The sequence below is a fragment of the Limanda limanda genome, chromosome 23 (genome assembly GCF_963576545.1).
Source record: "Limanda limanda chromosome 23, fLimLim1.1, whole genome shotgun sequence".
NCBI lineage: Eukaryota > Metazoa > Chordata > Actinopteri > Pleuronectiformes > Pleuronectidae > Limanda > Limanda limanda.
In genome coordinates this window covers 4,514,585-4,528,951 of record NC_083658.1, presented here as the reverse complement: position 1 = coordinate 4,528,951, position 14,367 = coordinate 4,514,585, and the positions used below count along the sequence as shown (strand labels likewise).

Below are 14,367 nucleotides of genomic sequence, written 5' to 3'. Positions count from 1 at the left end.
ACGCAGATCCACCGTGGCTCTATGGACTGAACATTGTTCCCAGTGAAGTATGTGGTTGAATATGTTTCTCTTCTTTTGAATATAGGTGCCACATATGTTCTGTTTACTGCTAGTGGTTCTCAAACTGGCTTCTGAAGTGAGCTGCATGCCAGAAAAAAACCCACCAGTTTGAGAACCACTGATATAGTGAGATATCTTTTTATTTTTAACTAAAACTTGAGTTTAATACGGGATATCAGTCAAATTGTCATTTAGGTTCCTTTGAATTAAAGAGAAGAGCTACCGGCTGTTTCCGGGCTCAGAGGTTCGTCAATGATGTTTGGAAATCGTGGCACTGAATCAAAGTCACACACAGAAGCTTTGATCGCACAAATTCTGCACAAGCACTGGATTCACGCACAGTAGTGAAGCTAATCTGTGCAAATTTGACACCTGAAAACAGTGCTGAGTTTACAGGAAATAGACAGAGCCCAAAATGTCTTTTGAATAAACTTAATGTGTCATCAGGAGCTAAGCTAACTTTTTGGTAGCTCTGTATTAAACTGAGTGATGTACAAACGTGAGAACAAAATGCTCATGACTGATTAGCATGATAGTGGTTAGCTCGCCATTTATAAAACTAGCCCATTGCATCACTAAGGCTACATCCATACAAAACCATGTGGCTTAGTGTGAGAGGAATAGAACAGTGGAAAAAGGAGACGATGAGTTTTCTCCTCCGCCTCAACTTTTCCCAACTCCTCAGTGTTAGACGAGTGGAATCTCCACAGGGGTTCTGGCGGAAGTAAACAAGCCTGCGTGGAAACAGGGATGCATTTTAAAAGTGAAATGTTAACGTGTGGTTTTAGCCTGAACCTTCAGAAATACTGGTTTACTTCCATTGGGCGACTTTCTGATGAGATCTGGCCTCAACTGTCGTAACTAAAGTACCGATATGCCCCAGCCACTTTGTTTTAGAAGCCTAGTCAATGTAGAAATGAATGGTAAATGGACTGTACTTATATATATAGTGTATATCTACTCTTATCAACCACTCACAGCACTTTAAACTACAGGTCAGACACAGTTTAGGGTTCAGCATCTGGGCCAAGGACACGTTCACACTCCGACTGGAGGAGCCAGAGATCAAACCACCGACCTTCCAATTAGTGTGGAATCCGTTTTACCTCCTGACCCACACAGTCTGCAATAGTATTTATGATTTTTTCCCCCATAAAAGTAAGCACATCCTCAGTATTAGTGCTTTCTTATCCCCCCCCTGGATTAGGATCTGTTTTCAAACTGAGATGTTCTGATGAGATTGTGCCCGAGCCGACAGGCGTCACATTTTAAATGCACGTTAACGGAAGGTTCTGACCTCGTCCTTTGATCCACAGAGCTGTGGTGCGTTCAGTGGTAGTCAGTGTTTCACCAAATAACCCTAATAACAGCAATGGAAACTTACAAATGGATGTGACGAAAATAATACTGAATGGTTTCTATTTTGCTCTCATATATGCCAATAAATATCGTTTGACAAGAAGTTTGCACTGTGTCGATATCTCTAACGTTTGAATCTTCATCAGGGCAAAAGGGCGGATTTACAGATACACACATGTAGTGTGTCTGAGTGTGTTGTAGCTGCCTCTCCACAGCCAGTTGTTCCAGGTGCCTCCCTGAATGTCCTTTGTGCGACTGTAGCTCGCAGTCATTTTTAGTCAGTGAGCCGTGGACGCCGTTCTGCTCCCCGGCACTAAGTCGGATGGGGCTTGTGTTTTTGGACTGAAAACCACTGTGGCTGTTTTTAAATCTACACTGCAGTCCTCACATCCAGCACATGCTGATGCTAAGAGTAATATAGTGAATACATGGAAATACTGAATAAGACAAATTTGTATAAAAGGAACATTAAGGTGGTTTCAGACGTGAAAAAGATCTAAACAGGGAAATGTCCTGAATATTCAGACAAGGGCAGGACATGATTCTGTTGTGGAAATCACGTGTTTTTGTTTACAGGACATCATCACTAGTGTCAGAACTTATCGTCAAAATCTCTAAAATCTCAACATGTGTACGACACCTTGGTTTTTAGAGACATCCACACGGCCACTCAATCGCTGTGAATTCTCCGGACTTTCTCCCGCTGTACTCACACATGGGCCCAGTCTGACAACTTCCAGACATTTTCCCGGGAGGAAAAGTTCAAGAAATTGTCCCGAGCAGCACACACACACAGCCCCTCTGTTATACTTAAGGGGAAGTTGGGTTCAGTGCATGTCTGAAAGCAGCTTCTCCAGCAACAAACGTGTCTGAAATCAGGGTTTTTCTTTTGAGGAACAGCGATGTCTCTGAGCAGCTGCAGCGCCCCGGGTGAGGCTCCACATGGCTTCTTGTAAACTAAGTGCGGTGACAGTAAACATCAAGCTTCCAGGCGCCGACACGTCATCTCAGATCTTCTCAGAGTCGAGCGGGTGCAGGCCGGTGGCTGCCGGCTCTCCTGTTTCACTTCTGATTAACTTGTCCTGAGATTCACGGAGGCTGCAGCAGACTCAAATATTGCTGTAAGCCTTCATTAAGATGATGGCTGTTTGGTGTGTGTTTGATTTCCTCCCTCTCTCTCTCTCTCTCTCTCCCTCTCTCCTGCCCATCCCCGCAGGAACACACAAAAACAGCTGTTTACACACCCCTGCTGTCAATTTAAATGGAAATCATGTAAAACAAATATTAGCATGTCTGGTTAGATAAACCTCTATTAGGGGGCTGGATGATTTTTCCTGCAGCCGACTGTCCTCCCCGGGAGGGACTGTGCTATTCTGCAGATGCTCAAGGGGACAAATTCAAAAAATGGGGGACAGTTGTCACCAGAATTTTATGAGGAAAAAGGTTAATCTTGTGAACATATATAGAAACTGGACTAGATACAGGGAAGAAGGGCGTTAGTGAGGGAGTGGGAGATTTCAACTGGTCACAATTTGAAGACATTCCCCAGAGGCAGAGTTGAGACTTCACCAACGAGGATTAATTGGTCACAGGACGTACAGATTGTTTAATGACACGATGTCCGAGCTGGATTCACGTCCATCGCTGGAGGTGATAATCGTTCAGGAGGGAAATGTTGGAACGGAGTGATGATGTCACCAGCGCCTCTGTTTAAAGATCAGAGCAATGGCGAACTTGTAGAAGGCTCTGAGCTGCAGACGCATTTAGGATGAAAAGTGGAGCCGCTGACACCAACTGAGACATCAGCAGCGGTATGTGTCACTGGCTGCCAGACAGATACACACACACACACAGAGCGACACACACACACACACACAGTCACATACAAATAACAACACAATAGATGATCAGGCTGCTCCATCCCCCTGGTCGGGGTGACAGTGAGGGATCGCTGACTGACAGACGGAGGAGCACATTTTTCTGATGGATGAGATAAGTCGGACAAGGCCTCACACACACACACACATAAACACAAACACAAACACACACTCAACACACAGACACACACTCTTTGTGTTCAGGGGAATTTAACTTGACAGGCAGCCGAGCAACAGGCATCATGTTGGAGTAATGATAGTTTTGCACCAGGCAGTGTGCTGCTGAGCTCTGCCAAGTTGTGTGTGTGTGTGTGTGTGTGTCTGTGTGTGTTTTGCCACTTGCAGCTGCCACCTTCATTAACTAAGACTTTTTTTAATTAAATCCTGTGAGTCTGATCTTATAATAGAGTCTGAGACGGCTGGACCGACCGTCCCGCTGCCGGACGCGTGTCCCCGGCAGCGAGCGGCTCGGGGTGATGACCGTATCACCGTGAAAAATTGCTGATGACAAAGCTCCTGCGCACAGGCAGCCAATCATCAGGACATTTTTAAAACCTCTCCTCATTCTCTCCCTCCGCCGACTCCCTCCCCACGATGATTGATCCACGTTCATGCCTGAGATGCAAATGTCTCCGTGGCATGAGGGACATTTAAAAGCGGGAGGAGTGGCGGGACCCGCAGAGAAGGAGAGAGCTGAGAATGGAGGGAGGAGGGGTTATTGTATTGTAATTTTTCTTCTTGTTGGATTTACATCAGTCTGACTTTTCAGGGGAAAGAATTGGGTGTTATGATTCTCACTTACTTGGCTCATAAAGATGCACTCTGCCGCATGCTGAGGACGATGGAGTGAGGCTGTCACGGCGAGGACGTCAGGGACACTCCAGGAAGTGGCTGCACCCGGCAGAGACGCAGCTCCGGCACATAAATCCCTGTGGAACCGCAACATTGTGTTTTAACAGAGCGACATTTGTACCAATCAAACAACTACAATGTCTCCCATTAATAGAGAGTAACAATGATCCACGTCTAGAAGCAGGCCGAGCAGATACAAGATGAATCGTGACCATAAAACATTGGAAAATGGAAAAAAAGGCAAAGGTACCAGAATGTGTTCATAACTATTTTAAGAGTGAAGGAACTGCATATCCCATAAATCATTGCGAATGATCCCTTCACTTCAACTTCCAGTGCTTCTTCTTGAGAATAAACTTGTTGTTTCTATCTTGTATTTGTGTATATACTGTTTCATGAAGTGTATAGTAACTTGTTTATGATACTCACACTGTTTCACAATCTCATCGCATGTGGCAAGTCTACCTTGGATGGTTAAAACATTATGGCTGATAATCAAAATGGATGGAACCACATCCACTGGTTTAAAGAAATAATATATGTGAAATCGTGTCCTCCACATTTTTACAGGTGAAGACAGAAAAAAGGGATAGAGTCAAGACACTCAAACAGATTTTGCGTCATTATTATGATTTATATGTTTAGTAATGATTCAGGTGAATGCTGACTCACTTCATCTGTCAGTCTCTACTCTCTCCCCTGTGGTTTGAATCGGACAAACGAGGGAAAACAGAGAAAAGAGGGGGAAAGAGGAAGTAACATGGTGACAGAACTTGTTTATCCCCACGGAGGTAAAGGATGGAAAGAGGTAAATGCAGCTTTTAAAGGGTTTCAACCCATTTGTTGAGCTCATTCAGCAAAGAAAGTGAGGTTTCCTGGTTCATGAACACATCTTCTGTCGACACACACTAATCAGTGGTTCCTACAGGGGTCAGGACGCCCTGAGGGGGGGGTCACATAACACAGAGAACGAGTGGAGAGATGACAAATACAATTTAAATACAATTACTTAGCCATAATTGTTGCTAAAGATAAAAAAATGTTTAACCTTGTGGACGTAATACCAAATATCACTTGGTCTAATGGGGGTCTCAAGTCACTGGCTCAGGTTATTTTGGGGGTCAGGGGCTGAAAAGTTTGGACTGTAAATAATTCAATGGCAGTTTATTCAGTTTTAAGACTGGCTTATTGTGCCGGAGTGTCAGTGGCCTATTGTCCTCGTGACTCTCACCTGCACCGTTCATTTCCATGGAGGAGTGTGAGCGATCATATCAATGTCCCCAGAGTCATTAAAACCGAAAACACACTGAATTCATGCAGATTCCAGAGAAACAGAAAATCCTGCAGTGGCAGCAAGTAGCCGCAGCTTCTCACTGATTTAAAAGCACCAGTCAAATTATTATAATATCACTGTGAGAGCTAATATAGGAAGGCAATGGTTCTAATAATCAATTGTATCATTCAAGTCATAAATATAAAAGGGAAATATGTAAGTGGTTTCTGCTTTTAAAATGGGAATCTTTACGCTTTTCAGTTTTTTGGGCTTTTGGGAAACTGATTGAATTTTCCTCTGCTCTTTGACATTTTACTGCTCAAACAATTAAGCAGCTAATCGAGGAAACCGACAGCGGCTTAATTTATAATTAAAACAATAATTAGCAGCAGCCCTAATATGCTCGTCTGGGCCAAAATAACACAAAGAGGAGCATCCTTTAAACAAAGTGGAAATGATTCTGTTTAATCCTGATGAAAGGCAGGACATTTTTGAATGCTTGTATTTTATGAAGATAGCAGGATGTCCCAGGTGGCTGAAGTGGGAAGATATCCTAATTATTTTCATTTCTAAGGAAACAGAAAAGGGAGGAAACACACACACACAAATGAACGGGGGTGAAAAGAGAAGTTCCTTTTTTTCCTCCACATCGACTGAACTTCCTGGTCAAACCACGCTGCCGACACTTAAAGACGTAAAGAAAAATGAATCACTACAACTTAGAATCTGTCAATAAACTAAATTCCAAAAGCAAAAAGACATAGGGGAGTTTGTGATATCATTAAACCTTGATTGAATCTGTAATGTCGAGTAAATTTGAGCTTTTATTTCAAACGTGTGACTGTGGATATGAACATCACACTATGCATTCAAATATGCTTTGGAAAAGAAGCTTTGGTCTAATCCGTAATTTCCATTTCAAACCCTAAATCCCAGCTTTACAAATCAAAGGCCATTATGTGTGTATCCTTGTGAGGCCCCTCTTTATGTAAAACCTCGATATGCCTGGATACAAGAAACTCACACATCATCCGTACAGATGATTTGCGGACGAGCGGGAAAATGGCACAACTGTCAGAAACGCATCCCTGTCTTGTTCCCGGGGATAATGAGAGGCTGAAGGAGGCTGTGTGGGGATCAATCTCACCCACACACACATTCACACACACTCACACACACACACACACACTTGATCCTTTATCCCGTCAACCATCAGCCACCTCGCCCGCCCGGCTTCCTCCTCCACGTTCCCTCGCCCACTCATATTCTCATTATTCATGTCCTGCCTCCTCCCTCCGCTTGTCATGACAGACACGAGTTTCAGAGCCAATGAAATACTTCCAGCAGTTACCATCTCTCTAATTTGAAGCCCTCACTGCCTTCGTCGCATGTTTAAATTCAGTCCACTACATGTGCTTGACCGTCATTTATCTTGGATTTCTCAAACTGTGAAAAAAAAAGAAGCTGCCCGTCATCTGTCAGCTTTCAAATCTGATAACGATTTATCCGATGTATCATTAATTTATCGCCGTGTCTCTTCGGAGGTTCTTTGGAATCCCGTGTCATGAAATCTGTCATTTGTGAATATGGGGGGAGTAAAGGTTAAAGAAATAAGTCATTGGAGCAGGTGGCTCTTATTGTAACAAGGCCAATGAGGACTATATCTTTCATCTCTCCTCCGGCTGATGACAGTGACGGGCCGAGGATGCCAGATGAGAGAGACGATCCTCAGAGAGTCGACTGAAAGGTTAGAGTGGCCCCAGGCAGCATGCCTGATTAGGAAACACACAGACACACACACACAGACACACACACATGTGAGACCCCGTCAGTCACACACGTGTGGTGCTGCAGACACAGCAGGATGTGGTTGATGTGTCACTTGCACTGCCGTTTAAAGACTGAAACAAAAACACTTGTGGTGCCTGTTATAGACGATGGGAATCATGAAGAAGACAGAGAAGGAGAAGAAAGAGAGGATGGGCACAAGAAACACGAAGAAGAGGAGGATGAGGAGGACAAAGAAAAGACGAAGAATCAGAGAAGTAGAAGTAAAAGAAGAGGATGAGGAAGTAGAAGGAGCAAACCAGATTAAGTGATATCTGGACCCAAGGAAGAAGTGTATATGGAAAATTGCTAATATTATGTAGTTATGGGAGACTGCACATAAACTAATACATAAAAACACCTAAATTACAATAATAAAAACTAGAATTAGGTCAAATCGGAGAATGCCTTTGGACAAAAGCTTTGATTTAAAAGAAGCTTTTAAATGAAGCTACTGACTAGTTCTGTACTGTGTGCTGGTGGAGGACTGGTGCAGTAAACCAGGCGTGATGAGATAAAAGCATGTTAAACAGTTTCTGTACCTTTAAAATTTAACATTGGGCAAATTCTGCAAGTGTTCCTTAGTTCTAAAGATTTCTGGCAACAGGCTCCATGTAAGCAGCGCTGACACGTTGCTGTGAAACGCCATCGTGTGTTACAGACGCCGCCGAGTTGCGTTGCTCGGAGCTAAATTGCTCACAATGACAATCTTCAACCCTGAACGTTTGCTGATTAAACCAACATGGCTACCCTGAGCCAAAGCCCTCTGCAGACATTCCCTTGGAGATGGCTAATTCTGTCAACGCGCCGAACAGTGTCGGCATGGATTTAATTTGCCCGTCACTAAAGATGGGGCCCATTCATCATCACCTTAAGCTTTCGCAAACTTCTCAGCAAGACGTAATAAGGCTGAGGAGCAATTTGTCCCCCACTTCTCATTAGGACTCTTTGGAGATCCTCCAAAGATTAATTATTTATCTGCATTAATATCCCTTCAATTATTGATGATAGGTGAGTGTGTGTGCATGTGTGTGAAGGCCAAAGATCAGCCCTCCTTTACCTCAGCTCCCCTCCTGATTAATGGATGAGGGAGAGGAGCCCTTCATGTATTATTACTGGGGAGAACCTGGACCTCGGAAAGAGAGACCGACAGAGAGCAATAAGGAGAAGGAGAGAGAGGGAGAGAGAGGGGGAGAGAGAGAGAGAGAGAGAGAGAGAGAGAGAGAGAACTCGGTGAATGATAATCATCGTTTAGTATGCAAACATGTCCTCTGTACATCGCTGGCGTTTTAATATTTGAAGGAGAGAGCGTGGAGACAGTGATGGCACTGAAATCGTAAATCCGTGACAACTCTTTAAGATTTGTGTCGCATCCCCGCAGAGCTACTTAAATCTGACACTTGTGGCAACAAGTTATTGAAACGTCAAACAATGAAAAAGTGGAAAACGGTAAATTCCATTACGGAGCTCAAGAAAAGCAAATGATCATTCACATAAAACACGGGAGTGTATTCTTCTGTCTTTGTGTTTCGTTCTTTTTGCTGCTGTTTATCGCAAATTGGTTTTACTGTTATACCTCAGAAGTCGTGGTGATAAGAAGCAGGCGGCGTCAAGGTCGTGCTGATCCACGTGTTCCACCAATCGTGAGTCAGTCTCAGCTGTCATTACAACGTGCTTTTATATCGTCTCAATCAATTAAAACCAAACTTATCAGAAAAATTAGCACTAAGTGTGATAAGAGCTATACTTGAAATGACAAAAACCACCTTTGAGAACAATGTATTTGATGTACTTTTAGTTTGGTCAATATCCCATCTGCTAACATGGAGGAGGTAGGATATATGATCACTACTGCAACCAGCCACCAGGTCGTGATTGAAACGTTTTGGCTTCAGATAAGTATTTAAAGTCTTTGTAATAAGTTTTATTGTATTTGACGTCTTTTAAGAAACAAGAAACATTTTCTAAAAACAACTCCCATTGCTCACAAGCCTGTGATCTTTGATTACGAGTCTGTTTTGTTTGTAACCCTCGTTTTATTCTGATCAGAGCAGCTCTTTAAGTTTGTACTGCTGTTGTACTCTGACATCTACTGGACATGCAGGGTTGTGCAAGGAGGCATGTGCAGACTGGTTGGAAACAGCTGATACCATGGAAACCGTATACAGGTATGAAAATATTTGCATTAATTTATAAATATATTTTACTGTACAAAACATAATACGATTAACTGTCTTATATATATTTATATGATATACTGGCTTATCTATAGCTGTCAAATAAATGCAGTAAATAGTACAATACTTGCCTTTGAATTACAAAGGCATAAAAATGGTACAAATACCTCAAATCCTATTTAGGGCCCGAGACAGACTGACAGGGACTGACAGACAGTGAGGCCCTATTGTATTTCGGAGGATTTTTATTTTCCTTTTGGGGCTTTTTCAGGGCCTAGACATCCTCAAATTCTCACCAAAGTTTGCAGGAAATTCAAAACCCTAAAAAGTCTTTGAATTCTGGAGTAATTCGAAATGGGTGTTTCAAAATGTCTCAACTAAAAACAATGGGCCCTCTTAATTGGAATTATATGAAGAAACTTTTCGTCCTAATGTCTCCTCCTTGCTCTACCTACAGGTGATAGCATTATATACAGAGTATTCAGCATAGTTTTGTTTAGTGTCTTTTTTTTTTAATGAAATGAGTATTATATTTCCTTAAATTATATAATAAATACTGTCTCTAATGTTGTGTTTGATTAAATGCATTTAGCTGTTTTCACCAGTTGAATAGAAAAGTATTTATTTCATAGGCCTAGACATCCTCAAATTCTCACCAAAGTTTGCAGGAAAATCAAAACCCTAAAAAGTCTTTCAATTCTGGAGTAATTTGAAATGGGCGTGGCAAAATGTCTCAACAGCGCCATCTAAGGAGAAGCCCCTCAGTTAGCTTTCACCGATCTTCACAACAATCGGGACACCTGTGTATCATGACCAGACGCACAAAGGAGGTGCATTGTGAAAAACACAACAGTAAGCCCCCCATTTTGGATTGAGTGGTCATTTCCCACATTTTCCACATTTTAGTTTGAAGAACTTGACCCAGGGCTTTCATCAGATCAACTTCATATTGAGATGAGTGTCATCAAAGAAGTCTGTGTTGTCAGTTTGCTTTAATGTCAGCGGTGTTAGATTCCTATCACCGAGCATGTCTTAGATGCAAAGGTGATAGATTTATACGATTTAAACACCTGAAACGTGTGTTTTAAACACAACTCTTAGTAACACTTAGCTACACTCCAACAAACCCTCTCCACACACACTTCTCCACTCAGCTCCCCAACAACACATGGAAATGGAGGACCAGATGGAAAGCCAGAAGAGAACAGGAAGCCAAGAAGACTTGATCTGTAAGAAAAAACACTTTTTCTCCTGAGCTGTGATTTTACATTGAACTTTTTGTTGAACAGTGAAAATTGTGTCAAAAATTGAATTAATATCAAAAATTAGGCTTTTAAAGGCTTAGGTCAACAGTTTGTTTAACCCTGAGCAACATGTTAAATGGGCATTGAGTCATTAAGAGGTCACCGGGCGTGTGTCTCCCGGTTGCATCACATTACACATCCAGTCCATCAAAACTGGTTTCTGATCCCTGACCCTCTCTTTTCTCTCTCTTCCTCCAGACGAGCGGACAGGCTCCCTGGGATACATTGATCGGTTCATTGTCATCCTCTCTGGCATGATCACCCTTCTTCTCTTCCCCTTAACCTTCCTGTTTTATCTGGAGGTGAGTGAACTCAGTAAATGACCACAGTCGGGTGAAGAGCGCAAATCCCTGTTTGAATGTGAACTGAGCTGGTGTTGTGTTGTGGTCGGTGTGTCACAGATCGTTACGGACTATGAACGTGCCGTCATCTTCAGGCTGGGCCGCATCATAGACAGGAGGGCTAAAGGACCAGGTATAGAATCAGCTGTGATTTCTACAGAACCAACTGTTAATAGGGGATATGATTAGTGATATGCAGCAAACATCAATAATATGAATTCATGTTTTACATAGGTGTCTTCCTTGTTTTGCCGTGCATTGATACCTTCGTGAGGGTGGATCTACGAACAATTTCATTTGACATCCCACCACAAGAGGTAGGGCTGGTGCAGACCACAACACAAAACTGTGTGTGTGCGTGTGTGTGTGTGTGTGTGTGTGTGATGTCCCACTTAAAAAACGTGGGACGTATTTATGAGGAGAGATGACAAAAGCTGTGCAATACAACGGATAAAATGCAATGTAAATCAAACTTGACAGGTCTCACACATCAAGCAATTAATTTTAACCCCCTCATCTACAAACAAGCCGCTGAAGTAACATGTCCTTTTCTAAAAGGGGGGCTGTCGCAGGCAAACTTCTCTCAGCCCATTTGAAAGCTCTGCAGCAAACAATAAGTCCTTCTGCTTATTTTTAAGATGTTGTCTAAAGAATGCAAACGGGTCATATTTCTTGAACGTAATAGAACTATAACTGAATTTTCTCAAGTCTAAGCATCTGAATAGATGAACTAAAAAGTTGATCAAAGAGGACGATGGTAATGAAAACACCAAGAGTTCTTCTTTTTCCTTCTCAGCTCCAGAATGATGGGAACTACACTGAAACACAACATATGAATCAACATACTAAGTTACTTCAAACCCAAACTCACATTGAATCTTTACTGTTCAATTCAACTCATTTCAATTCAATTCGATTTGTATAGCACCAAATCGTCCCTCTTGTTGGATCTTTAAAATCCAAACACATATTGTTGGGGTAAACTACCAACTGATGGTGAGCTGAAAACCTTCACACACTTGGGATAAGAACACTTCAATAATGACATCAAATGTCATTATTAAAACAAAAGACAAGCTCAAACATAAAGTTAAACTAGGAATGACACTTGGTTCATTAGGGATTGAATACAAATTGTAATATATGATTAATCACAAAAAGGTAAATGATTGACAATGTGTTACTTATCTAGGAAATTTAAAAAAAAAGAAGCACACTTATTAAACTCTGAACTATACTATAATTTGCTCTCTGATACTAGAAATCACACTGTAACGGATATCATAAAAAGCATCATGGATTTATCTCCTTCATCTTCTCCAAATGAAAATCGACATGTACCTTCACACAGCTAACTAACAAACAAATGCAGATGGCAACATAGCCTCCATGGTGGAGGTATAACCTCAGGATGTGAACACACACAGAAACGCTCCTGTATTTTCTAATCCAGATCTTGACCAAGGACTCAGTTACAGTTAGCGTGGATGGAGTTTTGTACTTCCGGGTCAAAGACCCCATCGCCTCCGTGGTCAACGTGTCGGACGCTAACCTTTCCACCTGTCTGCTGGCACAGACCACCCTCAGAAATGTTCTGGGGACAAAGAACCTGTCAGAGGTCTTGTCTGACCGTGAGATCATCGCTCATGCCATGCAGGTACAGACAACCGGACCTGTTTCAAGACAGGGAGGACAAGCTCAGCTCCAGGTATAACCTCTGTCTCTTTTTGCAGTCCAGCCTGGATGAAGCCACGGACCCCTGGGGCATCAAGGTGGAGCGTGTGGAGATCAAAGATGTAAAGCTGCCAGTTCAGCTGCAGAGAGCCATGGCTGCTGAGGCTGAGGCAACACGAGAGGCCAGAGCCAAGGTCAGGACACGTGCCATGATACATGCAGGCCACAAAAAAACACTGGGCCATCTTTATTGGAATTATGTGAAGAAACTTTTCGTCCTAATGTCTCCTCCTTGCTCTACCTACAGGTGATAGCAGCAGAGGGTGAGATGAATGCCTCTCGTGCCCTGAAGGAGGCGTCGCTGGTGATCGCAGAGTCTCCGTCAGCGCTGCAGCTTCGCTACCTGCAGACGCTCAGCAACATCGCAGCAGAGAAGAACTCCACCATCATCTTCCCTCTGCCCATCGATATGATGTCACCCTTCATGCGGAAGTGATTTCTCCGAGATGATTCAATCTGCTGCTCCTCGATCTATATTGTTGAGTCACTTTCTGCAGCTACGAGTAGCATCGGCCAAGTTAAAGCTGTTATCAAATGGTAAAATCTCATTTGTAACTGATCATGAAAAACACATTTATGGTTTTTATAGTCAAGCTGTGACGAGGCCGAGCCTGCTTACCAATGTGATCTGGATTAAAAACAGAGTACTCAGCATAGTTTACATGTCTTTTTTTTAATGAAATGAATATTATATTTCCTTAAATTATATAATAAATACTGTCTCGAATGTTGTGTTTGATTAAATGCATTTAGCTGTTTTCACCAGTTGAATAGAAAAGTATTTATTTCATATGCAGGGAATTATTTGTCTATGTTCCAGGACCTGCTGCAGACGCCACTTACACATTTCAGTCACTAGATGTCGCCAGAGCCATACAGTTACTTTAAACTTGGCACTTTCCAGATGTGGAGACTTGAGCACAAGGGCCCTGGCAGGGTTTCATGCCAATAAACCCCCTCTGATACAAATACAGCACCTGATCTAATTAAAGTTTTGTGAGGTGAGCGTTCAACTTCTGCTCATTTTGCTCTTCAACCTGAATGAGCATGAATGAAAGAATGCAGAAGCCTTCAGGCTGAAATCACACCACCGCCTTCCTCCACTAGGGGAAAGCACCAGCACGTAGCTGCATGAACATTATGTGTGGCAATGTAAAGAATATTTGTATCTTAAATTAAATTCAAAGAAAGACATAAGCATGGTTTAAAAAATAGTGCTGAAAAACCAGAGATAATATAGTAGTTTCAGCCAAAATCTGAATTCGCTTTATTCGTTATGAAAGAAGCATTTGAGCTTAATGTTCATTTTTGTGTAAACTGATGCATTCTGATTAAAAATGCATAATTTGTTGTGTGGAAAAATCCACATACCGAGCCACTCATTTTTCAATGTTTTCTTTTACAGTGAAGACAATGGTGTTTGTATTTTAACGTATTAAACGATTTAAATTACAGTGAACTTGTAGTAAATCTAATGCAAATGATAAAATCATAGTTATTTCAAAGTTTTTGTAAAATCCTGAGCTGTTCAAATTGACTTCAATGAGCAGTTTGATATTTTTT

The 14,367-nt window shown here is 42.1% G+C and overlaps 1 protein-coding gene across 1 annotated transcript; it reads left to right on the top strand.

Annotated features, from left to right (window-relative positions):
* Nucleotides 1-10,593: 10,593 nt before the first annotated feature.
* LOC132996872 (stomatin-like) lies at nucleotides 10,594-13,240 on the top strand. The gene is made up of 7 exons (XM_061067235.1): nucleotides 10,594-10,654; nucleotides 10,928-11,031; nucleotides 11,131-11,203; nucleotides 11,305-11,387; nucleotides 12,524-12,727; nucleotides 12,804-12,938; nucleotides 13,052-13,240. Exons 1-7 carry the CDS (start codon nucleotides 10,594-10,596, stop codon nucleotides 13,238-13,240), a joined length of 849 nt encoding a protein of 282 aa, XP_060923218.1.
* Nucleotides 13,241-14,367: the final 1,127 nt, after the last annotated feature.